Source organism: Opisthocomus hoazin, chromosome 1 (genome assembly GCF_030867145.1).
Source record: "Opisthocomus hoazin isolate bOpiHoa1 chromosome 1, bOpiHoa1.hap1, whole genome shotgun sequence".
Classification (NCBI taxonomy): Eukaryota; Metazoa; Chordata; class Aves; order Opisthocomiformes; family Opisthocomidae; genus Opisthocomus; species Opisthocomus hoazin.
The window spans coordinates 125,816,778-125,842,740 of NC_134414.1; the positions used below are offsets into that span (position 1 = coordinate 125,816,778).

Sequence of the window (25,963 nt, forward strand, 5' to 3'; positions counted from 1 at the left end):
AAAAAAAGGTGTACAAATACATAGCTTACAAAATAAGTATTCTGTAAGATGAAGTGCCACCATTGTCTTATTTCCTAAAGAAATGGTAGCAAAGAGGACTCCAGAAGATAAATTTAACTTTTTGGGGGACTGTTGTTCTTGATCAGATTTGGCTTCCATATACTCTGTAACTGCATCCAACACTACAGCCAATAATGTGTGTTTTTTAAAAGGCACAAAACAGATCTGATTTATCACCCAAATAATGTTACTCATTATTTCACACTTTAATATGGACACACACCCTGAAGCAGAGGCTGTTGTGCTCCTCTCTGCACTGCTATCAATAACTACTACAAAGGTAAGAGGGCTGTCCAGAATTATAAACATTCCAAATGACTCGGTTCACCTCAGCAAACTCCTGGTGCTACCACGTTTAAACCACAGAAACTTCCTCTTATCAAGAGTAACTTTTCAATGTTTCACTGAAAACTCCTCTATCTATGTAATGAAACTGGAAAAGCTTCCAATCTAAAGCCCCAAAAGGTGTACCACAGACTACATGTAAGAAAAAGCAATGGTAACTGCCGAAACCCGCATGGAACCACCTCTCACAGAAAGGCCAAAGCCCCTTACGGGGATTTCTCTCAGCTACCCAAGTAGTAATTTTCACAAAACTCACAGGACTTGACTATCCTCGAGATCTTAATTTCATGATTAAAACGGATTTAAATTGGTCAGCATCCAAGCAGGTAGGATGGATTAACAAGGTAAGTTTACCTAAGTACTTAGGAATGCGTCAGCCAAGCAGATGTATTCCCGAAGAAGAAACTTTAAAAAGTAAACTTGCAGTCGTGTTGGTCAATGACTTTCTCAGTTCACTTACAAGAAAATTTTAATAACAAATGGAGAAATTAAGATGTCCAAAATACATATTTTAAACAGACAAAAATGACAACAAGAAACACATAGGAAATCATTCATGTTTCTTGCAGGTCTGAGAGTTTTATATGAAATAAATAAAACTTCACAAAAGAGGTCAAGTCAAAAAAGAGTTGTTCCCATCTTCCATAAAAACTCTGTGTGACAACATGGTGTAAGTCTTTTGTCTCTCATTACCTGCTTTTAATTAAAAGCTAGTATGGTAAAACTCTAGGAATTATGAAAAGATATTAAATAATATTTTATGAGCTATGTTCAAACTTACTATTTTTCAGCATGAAAACAGGTACTCTTTGCTTTGAACCAGCGCAGACCATTTTGGAATATAAGCATACAATGCAATCTTATTTTGCACTTTCGACAACAGTAATAATCCAAGCTAAGTGCAAAAGCTGCAAAGAGGAGTACTGCATAGCATTAAGGAATCCAAAAATTGCACTTGCCTCTCTCTACTAAAGGAATTCCACTACAAGAATGTTGTTCTGAAACTTAGCAACCTTTCCATTACACAAGATCTCTGATTGAACTTTCTGGATAAAAATCACAAATATTTGTCTTCCACGAACACAATGGCAGGTGGTTTTGGGACCAGACATCAATGCCTTTCTTCCGAAATCTCAAGTCATCATCATTAACTCAAATGGCTTTTAAGGAATGTTAGGCCAAAGCTTGTACTTTGGATTTATATTACTCCTTTCTGGGAAGGACCAGTGGTAAGAATTCACTCCATAGTTAGCAGAACTTGTCAGCACTTCAATTTGATCTAAGGCCTTATTCCTTCATATTTTCCAGAATCGCAGTATGAGAACCTCAGTTCTTTATTTTACTCACAAGAGAGTTTTTAGCTTCAAAGAGACATTAAAAAACAAGCTATGTTACATCTACAGCTCAAAAAAACATTCCTCGTCACCATTAACCTCATGCACTATGATTCATTATCTAATCTTTCTTTCCAATATGAGTTTATGAACGAGACCATAGAAAGACAGCTTCTCACATGTCCATTCTCTCTCAGTCTTCATCAATCTTAACTATTTGTGGTCCAAAAGGTTCACTTATTTATCATCATCTTGGGGATAAAAACCCCTACGTCCTACTGATAATCAAAGCTTTGCTGACTTGCTTGCAGAGCTAGAAAGAGCATAAGGCTCTCCTCCCCACCCCTCCTTTGATAATCCATCTCCACTTCCCAACAAAAAGAGTACTTCTACAGTACTTCGTAACATTTAGTGCAGAGATTCCCTAACTGTTGTTCGATGCCCATACAGAACCCATGACATTTTCAACATGCTTATGGCACTCTGGCACTATTCCTTCTCATCATCCAGCTAGAGCAAGTAATGTCCTCTCAGTATTTAGCTACGAAATAGGGCCAAAGCTAAACTGGGGGAAAACCAAAATGAAATTCAAGAAAGCTATGGAAAGTAATTAAAAGATTAGAAACAATTATCTCCACCTTTTTTTTTTTTCCACATAACCTATCTTTCTTACAGTCTGAAAAATCCTACTGCACTGCCCCTTAGTCTCAAAATGCATTCCTCAGCAGTGCTGTCAATTCATCTAGATCCACCTGAAGGAAATATTTCTGAACACAGAGTTTGTTGCCACAGCCTATTCCTTCCTCACCTGAGGATTAAGTAACTGCACTATTTACTATGTTACTGGACTGCTCATTCTAAAAGTGATACCCGTGAATGTAGCAAATGTAATAGATGTAGGGGATATAGATAAAACTTACCACTTTAGGTCGTCAGAATCACTGCACAGCCAAAGAAAGTCCTGGTTCTTTGTAAATAATTGGGATGGTTGTAAAATAAGAGACTCCTGAATAATCCCTTTAGGCGGCTCGGCCTTGGGAGAGCAGATGTGCAAACTACAGAGATAAGGAGGCTGCAAGATGATGAAGAGTATCAGCCTTCATCTGAAGACCCCTGACTACCACTGAGAGACACCAACAAATATGTGCGAAAGATATTAACATTTACTAATGCGTTCTTGGAAAAACCATGAATATGATAAGCATTTCTCGGAAACGTAATGAATATGTATGTAACATAGCATAAATACCTAGTAATTGTGTCTTTTGGGCACGTGCACTTCAGCAGAGCTATCCCCTGTGCGTCCAGCGCTGCAAGAAAGAATGCCCGCTTTCTAAAATGCCAAACTTAAGTTTTAGAGAGTGAACTTTTTTGCCGCTTTCCGGTAACAAAAGCACAGCTGAAGCAGAATGAAATGTTGGTGAACTGCATAGCTCAGTGTGAGTGCAACACTAGCGTCCCATAACTTGCAGTAGCTGCTGATTTTTAACCTCTAATACCTTGCAAGGTGTAAGATTTTTCTTTTTGGTCAATTAGCTTCTGTTTTCTCCACAGCACTCCTATTGCAGTACTGACTGTACTCAAAAAACACAGCTGAGGTGCTGTATCTGGAAAAGCAGCATATCCAAACAGCCGTCTCCACCTTATGCTCCCCGAGAACTGAAGTGATTTTGCACCAGTCATACAGTTCCTGCTGTACACCCCTGCCTGCTTCAGCCTTTAGGTCAATCTTAGACATGGAGTTTAGATATTTTTAAGATACTGACTATGATACAGGGTATTATTATGCTGGGTTTTTTTCCCCTTTCAAGTAAATATATGAATGACCTAGGCTTGCTTCTTTTTTCCTTCGTGCTTCAGCGGAGAAGAAAGCAATCCCTGCGCTTGCACTTGTGCTTTGTAGGTAGGCAGTGCTCTACTCGCAGCTTACAAGGCCCCTACCTAGGACGTAGGGAGCTGCTCCCGGACACTCCCTGCTCCGGGGCAGCTCCCGCAGCGATCCGCCTCTCAGCAAGGCTGGGTTTCAAACAGGCAGAACCAGATTCCCCAAGCAGAAAGCAATCAATTTGCCTGTCTACTGCAGCTGCAGAAGTTGGCTTCTCTCTCACACCACCGCTCCTGAAGATGAACCCTTGGACAATTATTTAAGAACCAGAAGCAGAAGGCATGCAGAAAATACTTAATGGAAAGCCACTCAAGACACATTACTTAGGCAAATATTCAAAACAGTGTTTTTCACACTATACTGAAGCTTTCTCTGAGGAGTTCCTGTGTAAAGGATAAAACAGAAAGCCACCAGCACAAGACTAAAAGGTAAAGACTTTACTTTTACTTAATGTTTATAAAGTTGCAAATATCAGAAAAAGGCTGTGTAGTGTGGTTTAGAATGGAAATGTGCCTAAGGGTCAAGTCATACAAATAATGGATGCCTACCCTGCAAAGAACTGGGTATTTCTTTGGGTGACAGTCTCAGAGCTCTGCTGATCATGCACAGGAATGCTAGGTTTTGAGGCAAGTTCTATGCATAAAACTGCCTTCTTTAGGGAACACGTCAGAGTTATCTCAAAGGACAGACCTTGATTTTAATTTTCTACGTCAGCAGAACTTCATCTATAGCAATTTTTCATATTTAAAAAACTGTAGGATGTATATATCAAAACATACTTGAAAGCACAGGAGAGTGTCTGTTTGTTTATCACATTAAGTTTGCTGGGTGAGAAGCTTTCTTATATGAAGTCATGCCTGGTTTATTTCAATTTCACATAAAGTATATTCAGAACCTTCTTAGTGTAACAAACTTACTTTACACAAGAAATAAAGAAAAGGTAGGCACCAACTGCTTTCATATCAAGTACGATTTTTTTAAGCAACTAGAGAGCTTTTGAACTTTATTTTAAGAGTCATGGGAAACAATGTGGAAAGGGAGTGTATGTGTGCATTGGCACAACTGACATCTACAGTTCAGTAACAATATTTCTCTTAGAAGCCAGAAGACATACCAGAGAAAAACGAAGTCTGAATGCAATCTACGTGTCTTCCTTGACCTGTTTCTAATGTGTAAATTACTGAGCAAAGAGGAAAAAGAAAAAAAATTATCAGTATTAAAGTCTACTTTACAATACAAAAAATTCAGTGAAAAAAAATATGCAGTATAAAAAGGACACATTTGTATCTCAGCTTTCATCAAAAATCCAAGAAGTGTTACAGAAAGGGTTTATTTGGGAAGAGGGTATGTGTGCAGGCATCAGTTTGTTGTGCAGAGTTGGAGGTTTTTTTTGAATGCTGTTACTTTCCAGCTTACACATTTCTTGCCACTGGTACTGGACTCTCATATAGTAACATAACACTGAAAACTACATGCTGTAGAGGATATTGGGATACACGGCGCGGAGGGCAGGGGGGGGAATAATTTTAAAAGTGTCTCAGAGATGCTGATTTGGGGTTAAGTTTAATCAGTTATCACAAACCCAAAATTTTGGGTCAAATCTGCATGATGGTCATTAAAATTAACAAAGAGCAAAGCATCCCTGAGGTCAAAATACTACAGTATCAGAACAATCAACATGATCAAAAGCAAATTAAGGAAAATCAAGGCTCCCGTGGAGACCATAAAGCACTCTAAAATAAGCTCTGAGCCCCCTCTTTCTGCAGATTGCCTTTAAAAGCTTTTAACTACACTGATATTATCCAAATGGTGGGTGTTAACAGGTCTTAAACTACATTCTTCTTTAGCACTCTAAGCCCCTGCACCTTCTGGATTGTTGTCAACAATTACAAACCCATTAGTAATTTTTACTGATTGACCCTAGGCTCTTTCTCAAATAAACCGGCTTATTTAACTTCTCTAGTTTGCTTTTCATGCCTTCAATTCTTATGCAAAACAATCTTTTGAATATTAGGGTAAGGTATAAAGGAAAAACTAGTGAACAAAGTGCCACAAGACTATCTGCCTGCAAACATCAGCTAAGAATTTGCTTTCATGCAGTTGCAGGGAGACATAAGAGGCACCTCTCTAATTCAGCCTCTTCCCAAAACAGTTCCTCCAGGTCACACTTAAATAAAAGAATAGTTAGAAATAAGATTCTAAACGCATTATGTTTATAATATCTCTAGGCAACTCTAGAGCAACTTCATTCTCACATTACCTTCTGAAGTGGTCACAAGAATGTCAACAATTATAATTTGTTTCATTTTGGTTAAGTGGCCTCATTCTCACCTCAGGTCTGAATCATATTCCTATTTACTGAAAATATATTTCTCTGACACATTCTGCTCTGCCATCAGTTTAATCATACCTATTGACCAAATAGACTGCATCCAAAGAGATGTCTGAGCTCATATCAAGAATATTATGTTCAGCTTCCAGATGTGTAATTCCAAAAGCAATGACAGTAAATGATATTGCCGTATAGTTTTGTACACAATTTAAAAAATTGTAAATATGAACTATTTTCTTATACTTTATTTCTCCTTGATATATCAATACCTAGGGAAATATTAAAGCTATTTAGTCCAAGGTGCCTACAAGATAAGTTTTTTAAAAAGCTGCCTGGAAATCCTTACGTTTATTACAAGTCAGTTCCAAGGCTGTGATATGTAGCTCTATGGTCGGACAGAGATGAAATCGGAATATAAAGTAGGTGTGATGTTGCACAGTACAAATTATGAGCCTACAATTAAATGTCAGGAAGACAAAAATCTTGAAACTGATTTATAGCAATATGAAGTCGTTAACTAGGTGTTGAAACTATATATCCTACTAAATGGAAAGAATTTCACCTGTCCTTTATCTTGTTCCAGCCGTTTCTCTTGCTCCTAATTTATTTTCAAACACTGCTTTAAAAATACATCAATATCTGGACCTTAATTACGTGATCTTTTGGCAGAGAAGATGATGATTTTCTTTCTGAATTTCTGTGACCTATAGGCAGCCACCATATTGCACCAGCTAATTAAGTGAAGGTGCTGATCTTTAGTATTATTCTTGCTGTAAATAAACAAATAAACCCAGGTATCTACATGTATGCATTTACTTCTCTCTACTGCTTCATTTCTGAGGTCTCTTCAAGAGGACTACTGACAGTAAATCTCTGGTTTAACAGGTGAAAAAACCACCATCAAACACTAAATGAGTTCTTCAGTTTCGCTGAAGTCAAGGGATACTCCATTCCCTTACCAATTACAGAGAATAATCTACAGACTGATTTGCAGAGTGAGATCATTGTTTTGTCAGTCAGTACTTGTAGGTGAGTATGTGTCACTGTAACTGTGACTTCTGTCAGCGCAAAAGCATGAACTCACCACTTTCCATTACTCAAAAGTATCAGCAGGGAACATGAGAATGGCTGTCTGCAGGCATGAAAATGGTGGTAGATGCTCTTCCTCAAGTCTTCCACATCTGCAGCTGCACATTCACAGCAAAGGTTCCAAAACTTCAAGGAACAATCTCTGATTTGCCACTGATTCACTGTGCATCTTTGAACCAAATACTTCATAATTTAGCAAAAAACCCCACGTTTTTCTATTTGGAACATAAGAGAAGTACAGACAGTTGTAGAGATTTCAAAAGTATAAAAGCTTGTAATACAGACGATTCACAAATTGCTGTATTGTCCCACTCCACTAATGCTAAAGTCTATGCCTTTTATTATTCCTTTCTCTCTCAGGATTCTTTCACAAGTCATGCAACACGACACAATCAAAACAAGACAGCTACATCTCCTGCAACATGACTGTGTTACAAATTTCTGGCCAAATGCCCAAGAACATATGAATTATTTCAAGTAACTAAGGTCTGTTTTCCCCCTTTACATCTCCCTTGGAAGGCTTATTCCAGCAACATGATTTGGTTACACTTTTCCAGCAACTTTGGACTCATTCTCACCTATCTTATGAACTCCTTGAATATTCAGACCTGTTTTATTACATTTGAATCTCATGTTTTTACTCAGTATCAACATTTCTACATCTCCTATGATCTATTTCACACTAATTAGAGCAATTCTCAAGCCACCTTGCTTCAAATGCACCACTTCTATGCTCCTGCGTATTGGTCATTTTGGTTTCACTGGGTAGCTTTGCGGCAGTAATAGTGGGGTACATTGTCTCACAGGGACAAGCAATCAGATTGTATTTCCTCGATGTTACTTCTTAGGCAATGCCAGAAGCAAAGTGCTACAGGTTATTTCCCAGAGACAACGGCTGACAACTACAAATGAGCCTTGCATGTTAGTATTTTTTAACATGAAGAACGAGATACTGATTCGAAGATCCAGTAGGAAAAACCTAACAGTACAATGTGTACTGTTAAGCAGGTATTCTTTATTGTGGCGCCGGGCACACGTAGGATTTATCCTCCAAACGTGAGCACCAGACACCCTGTTGCTTCAGGTTAAATACAATCACACATGTAAATATTCATTATATTTCTAGGAACTAATTAGCATATGTAAGTATCTTTCACGCATGTCTGTTAGTATCTTTGGGTGGTCTTTGGGGGTCCCAAGATGAAGGCCCATCCTCTTCATCACGCTGTTCACTGATTGACATTTGTGTCTGCGCAAACTCAGTTCCAGGATCACGTATATCATGTCCTTCAGGTTGTTTGGCTCTAGTCTTGGTGCCTCCTTATCTCTGTAGCTTGGTGCATTTGCCCTCCCAAGGCTGAGCTGTCTGGAGTAGAATTATTTAGGAGTCTCTTTTATCCCACAATTATCCCAATTATTTACTGAGAACCAAGACCACTTTTGTTTCACTTAATTATTTTGTCTAACGACTAAGTAATAGCTTGTGCCCATGTCCTTCCACTACATTCCTTAATGAGAAAACAGGGATTAGTGTAACAGTTACTTTGTTAGATCACTATGCATGCAGAAATACAAGTTACAGTACTAAAGACTACTAAAAACTAGAAAATATTAAGGCTTTTTTGTTATAGTTTCATGTTTCTTACAATCCCCTCTATCAATACCCATTAGCACTTAAATCCCTTGTGCTGAAAATGTTACTGCCTTTGCACTATCGTGTCGTATATACTGTGACACAATTCAGTTACCTTCCACATAACATGGCATCTTTTTTTAGGCTCATAACCAGGGCAAGCTCTCTGCCTTTGGTATTTTCCTGTGGAACCACTCCCATGCTTCCTACAAACAGAAACTTGAACTTAGAACTATTTTTAAATATGTTTTTCCAAGGACTTATCATCTTAAGACAGAGATGCTTTAAGAGGATATTTTCATCCAGCCACAGGGCTGTGTCATAATCCTTGGTTTAAGCACATTTGTTTACAAGGTATTTAAGTTAAAGGAAAGTTTTTAAACAAAGCAGAAAACAAATGTAGCCTGTAGCACAATTGCTTACTTCAGTTACTTAAAATATATCTTTGGGTAATAGGGCAAGATTCCAAAACACCATAAAACAAGTTCCTTGTGAGAATATTTGAGAGAGCACAGCCTTTGGAGAAAACTGAAAATCAAACTGAAATTTCAACTCAAACTCCTAGTTTTCCCCACAGACTACAACAAGTATCTTAAACTGTAGGTATTTATATGGTATATATGTCCCACTAATTTTTTGTTGTTAAACTTAGGACACTTAAAGCAGTAACCAAGTTCCAGACCACAGTCTGACTCGAAACATTACTCAGAGCCATTGTGCTCAAAAATAACAGTTATGCAGGTTTGTTGGCACATTATAACAGAGCTATAATGTAACTTCACTGCAGCCTGGAAATGGATTAAATAAAGAACCATGCTGCCTGAAACTGTCCTCTACCCAGTGCCCTTAATTGACTCATAACTAAGGAACAGGAAAACAAACTGACCGTTATTTTTGTTGCAATAGTAAAAAAAAAAAAAAAGTAGCTATGTCAGCAGAGCTGAAGAAAGCAGTAGGATGCAGAACACAGGTCACACATATCAAAGAGCTCTGAAAGACAGAATTCTGTCCCTTGATTGTCTGCAAGTCCTCTTCTGGTGGACTGCAGTATGTTAAAATGAATGTAAGAAGGTATGCAAATTGCATCAAAGGTCAAATACAAACAGAGCCTTTTGTGTCAGACATTTTAACGAAGGTGCTGAATAACCAAGAACTACTGAACAAAACTATGGAAATTAAAATAAACAGGAGTTTCTGGTAAGTCAAGGGGTGGGGAGGAAATAATTCATCAAAGCCAAAAAAGAAGCCATTAAATCTAATTACAACCAGTAACAAGAGTTCCATATGATCAGCTTACCTATTTCACATACCAGGTTATGCCTTTTAACTTAATGCAGCCCAAATCTCACTTTTGGATATAGGCTCCCTGTCTACTCAGTTTAATGATCAATTAGATAGGTGGAAAAATATTCTATATGGCTGCTTTGCAACTAAGCAAAAGGACATTTCAACTTGCCTCCCCCCCACCCCCTTAAAAAATGGAGAATATAAAAATACTAATTACCATCAAATTAATTATCTTTGAATTTAGGATATATTTCATCATCATGACAGATTAATAGTGGTGCTCCAGTCATCAGGATCTATTATTCCCCTAGTCAGTGTGCTGAGGTAATTGTCGTTATAAAGACTTTCCCAGCCACACATGCCATCAGTTTGCCTGGAGAGATTCATAACCCTGATGAACAACACAATACAGTTTTCTGAACCTACCAACTATACATAACTATATATAGAGATGCCTACCAGAAGAACAAATACAAACTTAATCACCAGTGGATCTGCATGATCCAGTACCTGAAGGGGGCCTACAAGAAAGCTGGAGAGGGACTTTTTACAAGGGCATGGAGAGATAGGACAAGGGGGAATGGCTTTAAACTGAAAGAGGGTAGATTCAGACTAGATATAAGGAAAAAATTATTTACTGTGAGGGTGCCAAGGCACCGGAGCAGGTTGCCCAGAGAAGTTGTGGCTGCCTCCTCCCTGGAAGTGTTGAAGGCCAGGTTGGATGGGGCTTTGAGCAACCTGGTCCAGTGGAGGGTGTCCCTGCCCATGGCGGAAGCTTGGAACTAGGTGATCTTTAAGGTCCCTTCCAACCCAAACCCAACCCAAACCATAATAAAAACATTGCAAGGGGCGGGGAGGGACACCTTTCTAGAAAAAGATAAGGTATGCCAGAGTGACCAAAGAGAAATGTCGTATGTGCATTCCTACCTTTTATACCCAAATACACGTACGAAAGCACATCAATAACTCTTAAACTCCAAGTACAACTTAGGTGCTGGGCAAAAGTGGTCCTGATTCTTACCCCTTTCACTTCCTTACCCCTGCCACCTCCTCCCCAAAGCCATCCTGTAGCCCTGTCTGTTCTTTGGCTATGTATTCAATCTTACATTGCTTCTAGGTGTGAACAGAGAAGGCATAGTGCCACATCAGTTTGATTGCTTTATTGCAGCCATATTATTAGAGGAACTCCATTTCTACAGATTATCTTTTATTAAAGACCAGCTAGGAGCTTGTGATTCTGGCTCCAAACATATGGTTTCAGCATCAGTAACAGTTCAGAGAAAAGATGACACAGCAGCATTTACAACTGAGGAATGGCTAGAAACATGGGCAAACCTCACTGATGCTCTTCAGATTTATATGTGTTTTATTCTAAACATAGTCAATAATTTAAAGCTACAGTTTAACAAGTTAATGCTTGCCCATCTACTGATTTGCCTTGCCTTTACTCAGCCAGTCTCTTAGCTGTTTTAACCCAAATTTTCCAGCCTTCAGTGAAGAAAAAGTCTGATGAGGATGCGCTAGGCTGTGCTACTTTATCACTTCAGAAGAATCATATTTTAAACTCTTTTTTTGAATGTAGGGGCCACACTAAGCCACTGGAGTGCTTTCAGTCCACACGGTCCCTTTACTCAGCTCTAAAAGATTAGGCATATTCTCCCTCTATTGACAAAAACTTAAAGGAAATAGATCTTTCATCTCAATCAAAAGAACGACAGGATGTGCCCTTCTACATAAACATGTAGGACAACAAGGACTCAGTATATGAACAAAGCTTGTTGTGGAACATTCAAGAAGCCAAGCCAACAATTTCCAAGGTTATCTTTGTTACCAAGACATCCTTGTTTATTTGAAACCAGCATGTATTTCAGTTGTCAGTTTAATCCACCACACTTACTGGCAAGTGCATTCAGTGGCAGGTTTTGAAGGCAAGCCCAATAGGATATAAGACATGAAACTAGGGTTCAATTGTTTAGTTTCCACTCTTTAGTGAGACTGATGTTTAAACTAGAAAAAAAATTCCATTAACAGCAATCTTAAGTATTTTCTGCTTATTTCTTTGCAAGTTTGATATTTGAGAATATTTGCAGATTTGCAATGCTGTTGCTTCCCCCCCCCTTCAAGGAATACAGCTATTTCAAAACCAATGCAACCAAAACATCGAGAAGTAGATGTCAATTGTTAATGGATAAAACTTGAAGACGAAGCCCCATACAGTTGTTATGCTGCTGTGTTCAACTTACTTTCAAAACCATAGGAGATTAATCATATGAAAAATTGGTAACTGTCCTTTTGAGAAATTGTACTGTGTTCTGAAGGACTAACTGCATGACTGCATGAATGTTTTAGAGCTTTTCAGTAATTACTTACATTCTCTTAGATACAAGAAAGTCTTGCCACCTCACATCATAAGCATTAATGGTGCCCTTAGAACTTGCTTTTAATCACAGGCTTGTCAAGCCATGCTAAATTAACATGGGTCAACAGATGTGTTAGGCTATACTAAAGCAGATTTTCAGGTCACTTCTCCAAAGCCTTGTTTAGCACTCCTGGCTCCTTTCACATGCCCTAGACTGAACTTTCCCTGTGGCAGTCTCGGTGGTGCCAAGCAGCTCTGAAACGTTCCTAAAGAATGTTATCTTGAAGAAATTGCCTGACTTCTGCTGTGGGGAGATACAGAGCAAGTTGGGCAATGAAGAGGAATTACTGTAACAAAATTAATACTTGTTATATTTTCCCCACCCCAGAGTAATGTTTTCTAATAAATTACTTGCAAGCTTGCCTGATCACAAGTCACAGTACATTAGCATACCTTCTAATGACTGCCAGGCTTTTTGGATTCTCTTGATGTGAATCAACAAACACTAAATCCAGGTATAAAGGCATTGGGGGGGGGGGGGGAGCAATGATGGAAATCCGCACTAGGATAGAATATCAATATTCTTTCTCATGATTGATCTCTGTAGCATTTCAAGTTTTATTTTTCAGCTAATACACCTGCAGACAGACATATTTAAGTCTGTGGAAGACATGTTCACACTGCTCAACTCCACGACTTACATTATGCAAAAATCCATTTAAGGAGTTTAAATATGCATAAAGGAGCAGAAATACCACAGCAGTATCATTTGAAGCTGTTCAAATGTAAGAAAATCGCTTGCATATTGACAGGTTACTGGACTGATCCTTCGCAGTTGATTTAATGCATCCTTTTGGATACTATAGAGAAATACTGCATCTGCTTATTAAGAAAAAAAAAACTTTAAAATTGGGTTTTAAGAAGAAATGCACCGATCAAACACTACTATTTCAGAAGACTGCCCTGAAACCTCTGAAAACAGCCAAAAGATACTCTTGCACTGTTTAACAATTACATTTGAACAGCCCTTTGAAAGACACACATTTGACTTTACAAGAAGACCCCAAGTAAAAATCCCATAATCTTCCAGTCCTGAACATTTTACTTTTTATTGACATTTTCCATTCTTGATCATAGTCCAATGAAAACATTCATGTAGAGTTTGAGGAAAATACTTTCTTCCCTTTAATTAAAAATAATTGAACTTAGACATTTTCTAAAACATACACAATAGAAACTTCTCTTAATTATACCTCCAGTAAAGCTTGCACAACAGCTAGGGTAGAAAATAGAACAAAATCTACTTTCTATTAAATAAGTAACAGTACTGAATTGTATCCCACTATGGTGCACAAAGTATGTTTGCATAAATTTTATGAAGACTGCAAATAACAATGTTAAGAATAGATGACAGTAATCAGAAAAAGGCTTAGAAAATCTTCAAGCTGCAATATTAGTAATATGGAACCACCTCTACGAATACTCAGACATTAAAAAGAAAAAAGTATTTTCACGCTAAATTATTAGAGTTCTGTCATTTTGTTTTGCTGTAGAGTTAACTGCTTCAGTTACTGCCAGTTTAACTCCCCAGGCAAGGGAAGGCAAGGAAAATGGAAAAAGGTTTTTCAGTGTGGCTAAACTAAAAGTCTAACGTGGTTTATTTATGCCAGAACTCTGATTCATTAGATAGACTATCTCATAACCTCAAAGCTGAAGTGTGTGTTTCCTACTGAGAATCCAAAAATGGAGCAGCAGATTCACTTCCAAAAATACTTAAAAGTTGGTTATTTTTCATCAAATAATGAATTAGGATTAAATAAGAATTTGAGTTACTCCTCTCTTCCTCCCCAAAACACAAGTCCTCTCCACATGTCATATTCCTCATTGTTCTAAGTTCTGGACCCTACACCACAAATCTACCACAAAAATGGGCTTGGGCTAGAAATCACTGTATGTAGAAAAAACTCTATAGTGAAGCAGCTGAGGGAAGACTGTTAACTGTACCCATCTGCAGAGAAATTAAAAACCTGAGTTAATGGTTAAGTCCTACAGAAACTGGATTAAATGATGGAGTGCACTGACACTACCTATCTTGTACATTTGATCAGAACACCTACCACTTCCAACTCATTGCTACTTTTACATTACTTATGTGTAGAGGGAAGTAGTTCTAATCTCCAAAGCTACTTTTCATGTATACGTATCACTGCTAACATTGATTGTTGTTACGCTTTGATTACAGTGAAACAAGAAAAAAAAAAATATTGGAGTTAACTCCCTGTGTTGCAAGAGAGGAAAAAAAACCTGAACACAAAAACCATGAAAGACCGCCTCCAAGAGCTTAAACTGAGAGCTAAGGAACTACAGATAGCTGGAGAAAATAATAGTGCAACTGCACAAGATGATGAGCAGGAGGAGTTTGAACAGCAGGCCATTATTTATGAAAAAGAGCCCGTAACTGAAAGGCACTTGCATGAAATTCAGAAGCTTCAGAATGAAATTAATACTTTGGTGGAGGAAGTTCATAAATTCAGTCAACAACAAAAAAGCCTAGTATCTTCAATGAGAAGATTCAGTGTTCTGAAAAAGGAATCTAACATAGCAAGAGAAATAAAAATTCAAGCAGAGCATATACGAAAATGTTTGGATGAACTGTCAAAAACAGTGAAAAAAGCTGAAAATGAACATGGGCCGTCACGTGCCACAGTAAGAATTCTAGCTTCCCAGCACGCTTTCTTATCCCAGCGTTACCTAAATGCTATGCTCTCCTACAACGATGCTATAACTGCTAAGCAAGAGAAATGCAGAAGATTTATTGTGCGTCAGCTTGAAGTAGCTGGTAAAGAGGTATCTGAGGAAGAAGTCAATGACATGCTCCAGCAAGGGAAATGGGAGATTTTCAATGAAAATCTGCTCACTGAAGTCAAAATTACCAAAGCTCAGCTTTCGGAGATTGAACAGAGACACAAAGAACTCGTCAATCTGGAGAACCAGATCAAAGACTTAAAGGAACTTTTTATCCAGATATCAGTTTTGGTCAAGGAGCAAGGGGAGATGATGAACAACATTGAAATCAGTATGAACAACACTCAAGAATACACTCAAGTATCTAAAGAAAAATTTGGGCTTGCAGTCAAGTATCGAAAAAGAAACCCTTGCAAAGCACTATGCTGCTGGTGTTGTCCATGCTGCAAATGACAAAAGAAATAAACTGTTTGAAAGACCAATGGTTCCTATTTACTAAACTGATCTTGCGGAGCAGTCTCAGGATGCCTTGATTGCTTCATTTTTCCTCCCATTTCCCCTTCCACAGAGCTCTCAGGAAAAACTGCATCTGTTTTTCCAAACAGAGTTAGAAGTATGCAAAGAATTTTACGGTTTTCACAGAAACACATGAACGAGAGGAAAGGATCAAAGGACACAAGTGACAGATCTTTGTTCTTCGACTCAAACTAAAACAATGTGGCAACAAACTACCTGTGCTTTTGGGAAGCACTGAAAATGTTTATGTTGAAGATGCATTGAAGATGTTAGTCTCAAAGGCACGATTCATAAGAACAGTTTAGTTACCTTTTATAAAATTTATAAAATAATAGCTAGTATTTTTAATTGCCTTGTGGTTTTTTAGCACTGATATTTAATTGGTTCAAATTCTAAGTTTTTTTTCTTCCAGGAATCTGAAAATCTACAGAAAAAAGTCTACACGTAAAGCAGACATCATTAGTAACAATACAGAACATAATGCCTAAATCACAGCAGAAGTCAGAAGACAGTTATCAAGAGTGTTTCAGTCTCTATAGCAAAAGTTAAGTAAGCTACTTAATACCATGAAATAATGCTCATGTTATAGTAGGACAATGTGCACCAACAGACATTGGGTTGTTTATTTTAATAACAGCAGACTGTATTTCTTACAGATAGGTATTGAGCAGATATTTTCCAAACGTATTAAAAGATCACTAGCAGCAGAAGACCATGTCACCAAACCTACAGGGATATGTTAGCAGCCTGCTGAGAAGCCAAGCATTAGTAAACTGACACAGAGATATTTACATTATTCAACTACATAAGCAGACCTCTACCAGGTAAGGATAGGGGAATATGATACTTTATTACACAGGGGTAAGACACGTTCTTACTGCTGCCTAGCCTATCTAAATACGCAGTTGCCTCTGCAGTCTGACTTTCGCTCGTACAAAAATCAAGGAAAAAATATAATTAAAAAATAGAACTCCATCCTTACAAAGATACATATATTCTAAACCCAGTGAATTATTTAGGTGGGAAGGAACTTCTAGGGGACATCCAGACCAACCTCTTGCCTCTTGCTCAAATCAAGATAGGAATTTCCCTGGTTGCAGCTCTTGTCCACTGCTTCTTACTCTACCACCACACCTCTGAGAAGAGCCGTGCTCTGTTATCTCCACACCTTACTAGTAGGCAGCAGGAAGATCTCTCCCGTTGTTTATTCATCTGAAGTCTGAAAAAACACAGCTCTCTGACTCTCCTCATACGTCACGTGCTCCAGTACCCAAGCGGTGTGGACTCACTATAGTATAATCAACACTTGTATTCACGGTCTTCTGTTAGTGGGAAGTCCAGAACCAGACACGGTATAGGACACGCATTTATTTCTACTACTAGAGGAGTGCCAAGAAGAAAAAAAAACAACCACACACTAAAACCAAACACCAAAACAGGAATGTGTTTCTGAATTCCTTTATACTGTGCAAAGACACAATCAATACCCCTATATCTAAATACAGTCAGAGAAGTCAGAGCAAATTGCTCTGCAATTCTGCAAGACACCAAGCGAGCTAGATGTCTTTAATTACATATGGTGTGTGTATTGGGGGGGGAAATCGATCTGCTATCAAAAGACACTACTGAATTATTTTCACATTGCAATATTTATAAATAGTTGGATTCCATCCATCGCAGCTTAAAATTGCAACTGAAATTAACTGTTATCAAAGTAAAATTGGAGGTCTGAACCTTAAAGTGAAGAAGATTGTTTACACACTAGCGATGAAAAATGAAATTAGATACTGACACCACTGATACTATTCCATTAAATAATCTCCCTTAACTGTTTCATATATGGAAGCTACCTTCTACCTTCCAAGCGCAGAGTAGAAACTAGCCAATAAGCAATACAGAGAAAAAATTTGCTATGGCCAATATGCTCTTTCATATATATATATATGTAGGTATGTATGTAAACATACATCATACACACAGAAATATGCACGGGACAGAAACACCAGCCCATCTTCTTTTCCTGTTTCTACTTTTAGAACAAACAAAGGTCCGTAACAGACAGCCCTTCCATTCTCTCCTAGGCCCTTAAAAAGAAAGGCATTACGGTACTTCTGTGAAGGATTTTTGCAGCTAGAGTTGACAGAAAGAGAAAAACAAAAGACAACAAACACCACCTGTTTACACAGCATCCCCCCATGCAGGAGTGTTCACACAAGCAACCTTATCTGAGAGAGAAATGTGTTCCTGGGCTAGCCCTTCTCCTTCACACCAGAGATGTTTCTTTGAAGTAAACAGGGGCTGGTTAAACAAGAGCTACATTTTAAATCCTCAAAGAAAACTCAAGTTTCATTAAAACTCAGGAAGACAGCTGCCTATCCATAGGCAAGTAAATAACTGAAGTAGTTTTCAGCTGTATATCGGTCAGAAAATAGCAAAACAGAAACATACATAACATGCTGCAGAAGAACTAAGAAGAGAGAAAACCAGAAAGACTTCTCGAAAGCTTTTTCTTAATGCAGGTGCTACTAACTGAAAGTAATTCGTATTAAGTACAACTTACATTGACAATGAGAATTTGACACTAGGCATCCACAATCATTAACAGTAGATATTATGCAGGCTGAAGTAATCATGAAAATAACTTTCTGTTGTTTTGCTTTTTTTTTTTAGTTACATAGTTATGCAGAAGAGTGAACAAATTAAAGCAGAGCTGCTAGTATTCTAATAAGAAATGTGAAATATTAATAGGTACAATCTCTCATCACCAAAATAACATGCAGAAAGCAGCTTTCTACTAAAAAAATGGCTGCCCAGCGATCTCTCTGCTACAGAAACATCGGCCACAGCACATGGAATTGTATTTCCTCTTGTATGTGTTTTGTGTCAAATAACCCCCCCCAACAAAAACAATATTTGTATTTGCCTAGATAATACAAAGCATAAATACTCCTTTCTGATAAAAGGAAGGACAAAATAATTCAAAGAGAAGACAATTTAAACTTGCATACTTCTCTGTCTTGAGGATGCTGACAGAAGAATTGACCCACGAACATAAGAACTGCAAGAACTCTTATTTTCTACAACTCAATTTCCCCATACTTAACAGACTGATTAACTACTTAAGCACTGGACTGTTAAATGAGGCCTACATGGGTAAAGCAAACATAAATTAAGTAGTAACACTGAACAGTAAAAAAAATGCCAAATAAAAAGTTTAACGACTTCAAATAATTTGTACCAGGAGTCAATAACAGCCAATACCATCACCACTTTAGGAAAACTGTCTTAAAATAACTCTGTGATACTTCCATGGCTGGTGATACATACTAAGACGCCACAGTACCAATTCAATTTGAAGCAAGTATCACACTAAGCAATGTCAGAACTCCTATATCCCCATGTTACTGTAGTATAGAGTGTCTTGTACTGATCTTATGCGCTCATTGAACAATTCAGCCTATTCTCTTTCCAGGCCGTTTGGCCTCCACTTCTCCCTAAATAATGCTCAGGCTTGCTATCCACTCCTTTATTAGGGAAGATGAGGAACAAGCACAGTCTTCCATTCTACTTCTGACAGCAGTCTGTCTCCTTACCCCTGGCAAAAAGCAGAGTTGCCACATGCATAGGCACACTTATTGGATTAGGGCATACCATAATACAATAGCTTGGGATGGAAGAAAAAATGGCAAAAGGAAGGGTGGGCCAGTGACTCCAACTCTGCTTTGTTCTGATATGAAGATTCATCTCAAACTCATTAGTAATGGATCCTGTTTTTCATTGTGCAATGAGACCCATCTACCCACGATAATTCACAGCAGTATCTTGCTAGCACTACTCACAGTATAAAGTTAATTACGAACAAAAGACATCTAAGAAGACATGCAGGGATGCAAATTGACATTAATTCTCAGAGCTTTTCAGAAAGGACTGTTGCTTGTTTTGACAGATGTAAAACAAAATAGGAAAAATATTCTAGGGGAATTTTCTGTTATTCAAAGAAATAATAGAAATAGAATATTTACTGGGAAAAGCTAGCATTTAAAGAAGCCCAGTTTTTTAACTTTAAGGAAATTTTCCAGAATAAAACACATACATTTTCAAGGACCTGCTCTTCTATTGGAAAAATTCTAAAGTATTTGTTGTGGATATAATTTTCCACATACTTCCTGAAAGAACTGAGGGCCTCATTTGCATACCTCCCTATACGTTATAATTAAAACACTTTTACTGCACGCACCACAGTCCTAGCTGGACAACATACCCAAAACTGTTCTCCCACTTCTCCCCCCCGCCCCCTTCCAAATACATGCATTAACTTAGTTGCTTACCTGGGTGATAAATTATAACTACACTGCCTTTGTGGACAATGCAAAAGAACAAGCTCTGGCCCCTGCATAAAGTGGTGTGGGCTGGCAGCCAGATACACTGTTTGGAGTAAAGAGCTTCTGGAAATCCCTTTCTGGAGAGGACTGGTCACATCCACACTACAGCACTCGACCCCAATCTCTTGTGGGCTGCATGCGACATCCCTCTGGCCTTAGGACTTACATATATAAAGTTATTTTATTTTTAATTCAACATGTCCAAAATAATGACCAGTGGAATGCATCTCATAAAAGAATTGTTCATGCTGGTATCATACGCTTAAAGTTTTGGGACACAGCATGAGGGCATGTAGTGTGCAAGACCTGCTGATGCAGTGTTGGAGACCTGTCCTGATTAGCAGGAGCTGAAGTGGGTATGGTCTACACCCTTATCATCTGACCAAACTACAGTGCCGTACAGACATATCCTCGCAGGAAGAGGGAGGACACGCAACTGTTTATCTCCGAGAAGAAATCAGTGTATCAGCTACCACATACGCAGTATGGCTCATTGTGGTGACAGCACCCAAAGAACAACAAAAAAAAAAAGGGAGTAGAGGGGAGGGAGCGAATGACTAAATCTCTGTGTAGACAAATCACATAATTAGTGTGCTGTTCAAAATGGGAAAAAAGGTTTACTTTGTCTAGTTTCATTAAGGACTGTGTGTCAAAGACTCCCAAGCCTTTCCTGGTGACCATTAAGTGTATCACTGTGGAAGTTTGTTCCTATTTCGTTTTTTCCATGGATTTTTTTGTATGTGTGTGTTTCGGGGTTGGGTTTTTTTTGGTTTGGGTTAGTTTTTGTTTGTTTGTTTTTACAACTCCAACCCCACATCAGCAAATGAGAAAATCTGGAAACTGAATGAATCTACAGAACACTGAACACAGAACACAGAACAGTGGACAAACCTGCCAACATGTAACAGCAAACAACCGGAGAATACTTTTATTTAAATGTTACTATCAGAGATGTTTTTACTGTAATGAACCAGATCCCACAGTTATAAACAATGTTATCTTTTTACAGGAAGAAACATACAGTTACCTAAATTAAAATACATTTTTTTTTAAAATCTTTAAAGATAAAAAAGAGATATATCTAAAGGAACTTTATGATTTAGCATATATTTTACCCATCACATCACATCAAAATTTGCTTACCTAAGTAGAAAAGGTTTTTTCCCCCCACTGCTTTTTTTTAGACCATTTTTGCAAGGACAGTTAATGCCTGCAGTAACCGTACAACTGATCTATATCAAATTCACACAGGTAGAAGAGAGAAACGAAAACTAGTTTTAATTCATTCACTTCACCTACTCTCAAAGGCAACAAAGAGCTGAGTGCTTTGCTTGTTGCACCCCAACCAGACACGGCATGTGCTTACCCAGCCAGAGGAAAGGAAGGGAAGGAAAAAGAGGATCAGGCTTCAGGAACTAGTGAGAGAGGTCAGAGTATGCAAGAAAAAGGTGAGTATATTAGGGACTGTGTTTATTCACCAGTACAGTTGAACAAGTTGTATTTTATTTCCTCTTGGAACTACTATTGAACAACTCATTTTCTAAAAGCATTCAACAACAGCACTCTCATTAATCCAATGTTCTGAACACCAGGAACGCTACAAGTAAAACAGGATGAAAGTTCTAGTAACCACTAATTTACCTAACAGGGAATGCAATCTCTGTTTCAAGTTTTTTCTTTTATATATGCTGAGGCAGTCCATGGTATACAGACAGATTAGGAAGAGAACTCTGACAGATCAGAATTGTCCAGAAGTAACTTCCTGGCTCTTTGCCACTGCTACCACTCCACTATCACTCCTTTCCAAGTTTTATTAACTAATAAGGAAAATATTACAGAGCACAGCCACAAAACGATATTGATAATGTGATAACTGGAATGTTCCTTTACAAATACACGAATTTAATTGTCTGATGAGCAATGGTTTATTTCAAAGGTCTATCTTAGCTACTGGTCATGAAGATTTTATTCTTCCTCCATCCAACTGGCAAAATAAGTTTTGTCCAGATACACAAAAGCCCATAAATGCAAAAGAAAAAGGTAACTCTATTTGATTATTATGTACCAGAAGTACACATACAAAAAAAGTGAAAAAAATTTTTAAAAAACTGTGACCAGCAGGTTATTTCAAAGACAAACAGATGCTAGGTACACACAGCGATACACCTGATACTGCATATACAGCAACTTCTGCTGCCACCTTCAAAATCCAGAATGGACTTACATCCAGTCTTACAGCAAATTTACATACACTTCACTGTACAAGATACTGCATATAGCACAAATTAGGGTAAACAACATTAGGCTAAAATCCTGTGCTGACTGTTGAAATTTTGGTACATTGATTCAATCTATACTTAAACATGAATATTGAATTAAACATTTTAATTGTTTCATTCTGATCAAGTCACCAATACCTCCTTCATCATTCTTCAGTGAACACACACTCTTTGAAGTTATAGCTCACTCCTTTTCATTACTTTGGAGTTTAAGTTCTTTTATTAGTTTTTAAGATGATAATTTGTAACTAATAAAACATTAATGAATAAGCACTTTGCATTTAAGCATTAAAATAACATAGTAGACAAATGTGTACATCTACAGACAGCAGAGAATAAACAAAGTACAACCATTTTTCTGCTCCTTGATTATTTCAAGTGCTGGAGGAACTTGCTTTTATCACCTGCTTACATGAGTGATAAAAGGAAGGCTAGGGAAAATGTGGGCCCGCTCCGGAAGAAAACAGGAGACCTGCTTACCCGGGATATGAAGAAGGCTGAGGCACTCCACCACTTTTTTGCCTCAGTCTTCACCATCAAGTGCTCCAGCCACACTGCCCAAGTCACAGACGGCAAAGGCAGGGATTGGGAGGATGAAGAACCGCCCACTGCAGAAGCAGGTTTGAGACCATCTAAGGAACCTGAAGGTGCACAAGTCCATGGGACCTGATGAGGTGCGTCCACAGGTCCTGAGGGAACTGGCGGATGAAGTTGCTAAGCCACTACCTATCATATTTGAGAAGTCATGGCAGTCTGGAGAAGTTCACACTGATCGGAAAAGTGGAAACATAACGCCCATTTTTAGAAAGGGTAAAAAGGGAAAGACAGGCCAGTCAGTCTCACCTTTGTGCCCAGCAAGACTATGGAGCAGATCCTACTGGAAACTACACTAAAGCACATGGAAAATAAGGAGATGATTGGTGACCGCCAGCATGGCTTCACTAAGGGAGGATTGTGCCTGACAAATTTGTCGTCCTTCTACAACAGTTACAGCATTGGTGGATAAGGGAAGAGCAACTGACATCATCTACCTAGACTTGAGCAAAGCATCTGACACTGTCCCACATGACATCCTTGTCTCTACGCTGGAGAGACATTGATTTGATGGATGGTTCACTCCATGGATAAGGAATTGGCTGGATGGTTGCACTCAAAGAGGGGCAATCCCAAGCACAAATACAGGCTGCGTGGACAATGGACTGAGAGCAGCCATGAGGAGAAGGGCACTGGTGGATGAAAAGGTCAACATGACCCGGCAGTGTGCGCTTGCAGACCAGAAAGCCAAACATATCCTGGGCTGCATCAAATGAAACGTGGCCAGCAGGTCATGGGAGGTGATTCTGCCCCTCTACTCCGCTCTGGTGAGACCCTGCCTGGAGTCCTCCATCCAGCTCTGGAGCTCCCAGCACAGCATAGACATGGACCTCTTGGAGTGGGTCCAGAGGAGGCCACAAGAAAGATCCGAGGGCTGGAGCACCTCTCCTATGAGGAAAGGCTGAGAGAGTTGGGCTGTTCAGCGTGGAGAAGAGAAGGCTGCGGGGAGACCTTACAGCAGCCTTCCAGTACCTGAAAGCAGGCCTGCAGGAGAGCTGGAGAGGGACTCTTTACAAGGGCATGGAGAGATAGGACAAGGGGGAATGGCTTTACGCTGAAACATTTTGACCAGATACAAAGAAAAAATTCTTCCCTGTGAGGGTGCTGAGGCACTGGAACAGGCTGCCCAGAGAAGCTGTGGCTGCCCCCTCCCTGGCAGTGTTCAAGGCCAGGTTGGATGGGGCTTTGAGCACCTGGTCTAGTGGAGGGTGTCCCTGCCCATGGCAGGGGGGTTGGAACTAGGTGATCTTTAAGGTCCCTTCCAACCCAAACCATTCCATGATTCTATGAAAGCAGTAGTCCAGACCAGAGACACACTCGTGGAGAACGGAAATCACAGAGCATGAGACTCTCTCTGGCATGATATTATAACAGCATTCTACGAAAAGAGAAATAGTTTGTGCTCTGCACTGCAAGAGCATGGAAGAGAAGGGAATTACTTAAACTTCAGCTGTCCTGGATTCAATACTCACAGGTCACTGTTCTGTTTTCTGTCAATACTGGCCTTCACACATACATACACAGACTAAAATGCATTGACTGGAAATTTAGCAAGATATTGGAGAACTTACTGCTACACTGATATCAAGTATCTCATTATTAAAAAACAAAACACAAAAAAACCCAAAAGCTGAACATCTTTAGAAGAAAGAAATATTAAAAAAGGCTAACTTTCACCACAAATGTGGAAATCTGCTATTTCCTTCATTCTGCTCTTCATATATTTTCATTTTTCAGTTTTAGCGACTCAGTGGAAAAGTTTATGCCACGGAACTCTTATTTGGCAAGTATGAGTGACTGGGATTAGCATTTCCAACCAAAGGCATCTTCAGGGAAGGGAAGGGGCATGGGACTAGTTTAATTTCATTTGCTAAGCACTCTATTTCCACACCACAAACACTAGCACTCACTGATCAAGCCTTGCTGCTTCACAACTTGCAGTCTTCACAATATAAGAAGTGCTTCAAATACTGGAACAGGTTCTAGGGTTTACATGATTTGAACATGCCAAGAGTAGTATAGCTACACCATGAACACGGACACCAAACAGAAAACAAAGACAATACAGGAAAGAATTCGTAACTCGAGATGCAGGCTCACATAGGGAGCACAAAAAGAACTACTGGATCACTCCACAGAACTGGGATACTACAAGAGCAAATTCTGTTTCAAGGCTTGAGGGTCAATCAATTAGAAGGCAGTAACATCCACAGACTTAGTTCAGTCACCATTACACTCAGTTAACACACTCTGCCTTCTCATTAGCTACTGACATGGATCGAAAAGCAGGATGAAGTCCCAGGGAAGTGAATGGGCTCTCTGCAGTTACAGCCAGCCACCCAAATAAACTCCATTACAAGACTAGGGCATAGAGATTTCTATGGAAAAATCCTAAAGCTGTATTTATTTAGAAACACTGCACAGTTGTCAACTGTCACAGTTGTATTTTCAGAACAGGTTTGAGTTAAACTAGCTGCATTAAGCTCATTTTATTGCCTTCCCTGTACTAGTAACATTCAGGTAGCAACGGAAGTTAAAATCTAATCTATTTTTCAACATCTACACTATTAGCTTGCTGAACTACACTCCCCTTAATCAAAATGGATTAGCCGGTTTCACCCTCAAACCACTGGAGCACCACCACTTCTTGAAAGTAAGAGGCCTCTCCTCTTAGCTTTACAGATTCTTTATATGATATCATAGAAATGTTATGCAATTACTGCATTATGGTGGTCTTATCCCCACCAGACATAAATATATTGTCCTGATACACCATTTTAAACTTACATAGTTTACTCTGTAACTTCAAAAGGGTATTTGACCTGAAGACCTTTTGGGTGGCTGAATTTAATAAAATATGTTCTTTCTAATATTTTACAAAACCTAGTTCTTCAGCAGGGAAGTTCATGAATCTATCTGTTCTGTGAAAGAATGTCTCTAGACCTTTTGAAACTTTAACTTTTTTTTTTTAATTAAAACACATGCACTGAAACAAAAGCACATGTCAAATATATTGAAGTAAGCCTTCTTTAACGAGATTTTGCTGATCATGTATCAGCAGCACCACCATGTGTTAAGTGAACAAGACATTTATTGCTGAGAGATTAGTGGTATTGCAAAGTA

The 25,963-nt window shown here is 38.7% G+C and overlaps 2 protein-coding genes across 4 annotated transcripts in view; one reads left to right on the plus strand and one right to left on the minus strand.

Moving 5' to 3' along the window:
* Nucleotides 1-25,963, minus strand: part of ARL13B (ARF like GTPase 13B) — a 49,560-nt gene that overhangs the window by 13,157 nt on the left and 10,440 nt on the right. The gene's annotated exons all lie outside the window — the stretch shown is intronic.
* On the plus strand, nucleotides 4,003-15,522 carry STX19 (syntaxin 19). The gene is made up of 2 exons (XM_009933391.2): nucleotides 4,003-4,052; nucleotides 14,567-15,522. Exon 2 carries the CDS (start codon nucleotides 14,644-14,646, stop codon nucleotides 15,520-15,522), a length of 879 nt encoding a protein of 292 aa, XP_009931693.1. The 5' UTR covers nucleotides 4,003-4,052; nucleotides 14,567-14,643.

What these genes read in the sequence shown, in the direction of transcription:
- STX19 (XM_009933391.2), top strand. Translation starts at nt 14,644, where the DNA reads ATGAAAGACCGCCTCCAAGAGCTTAAACTGAGAGCTAAGGAACTACAG.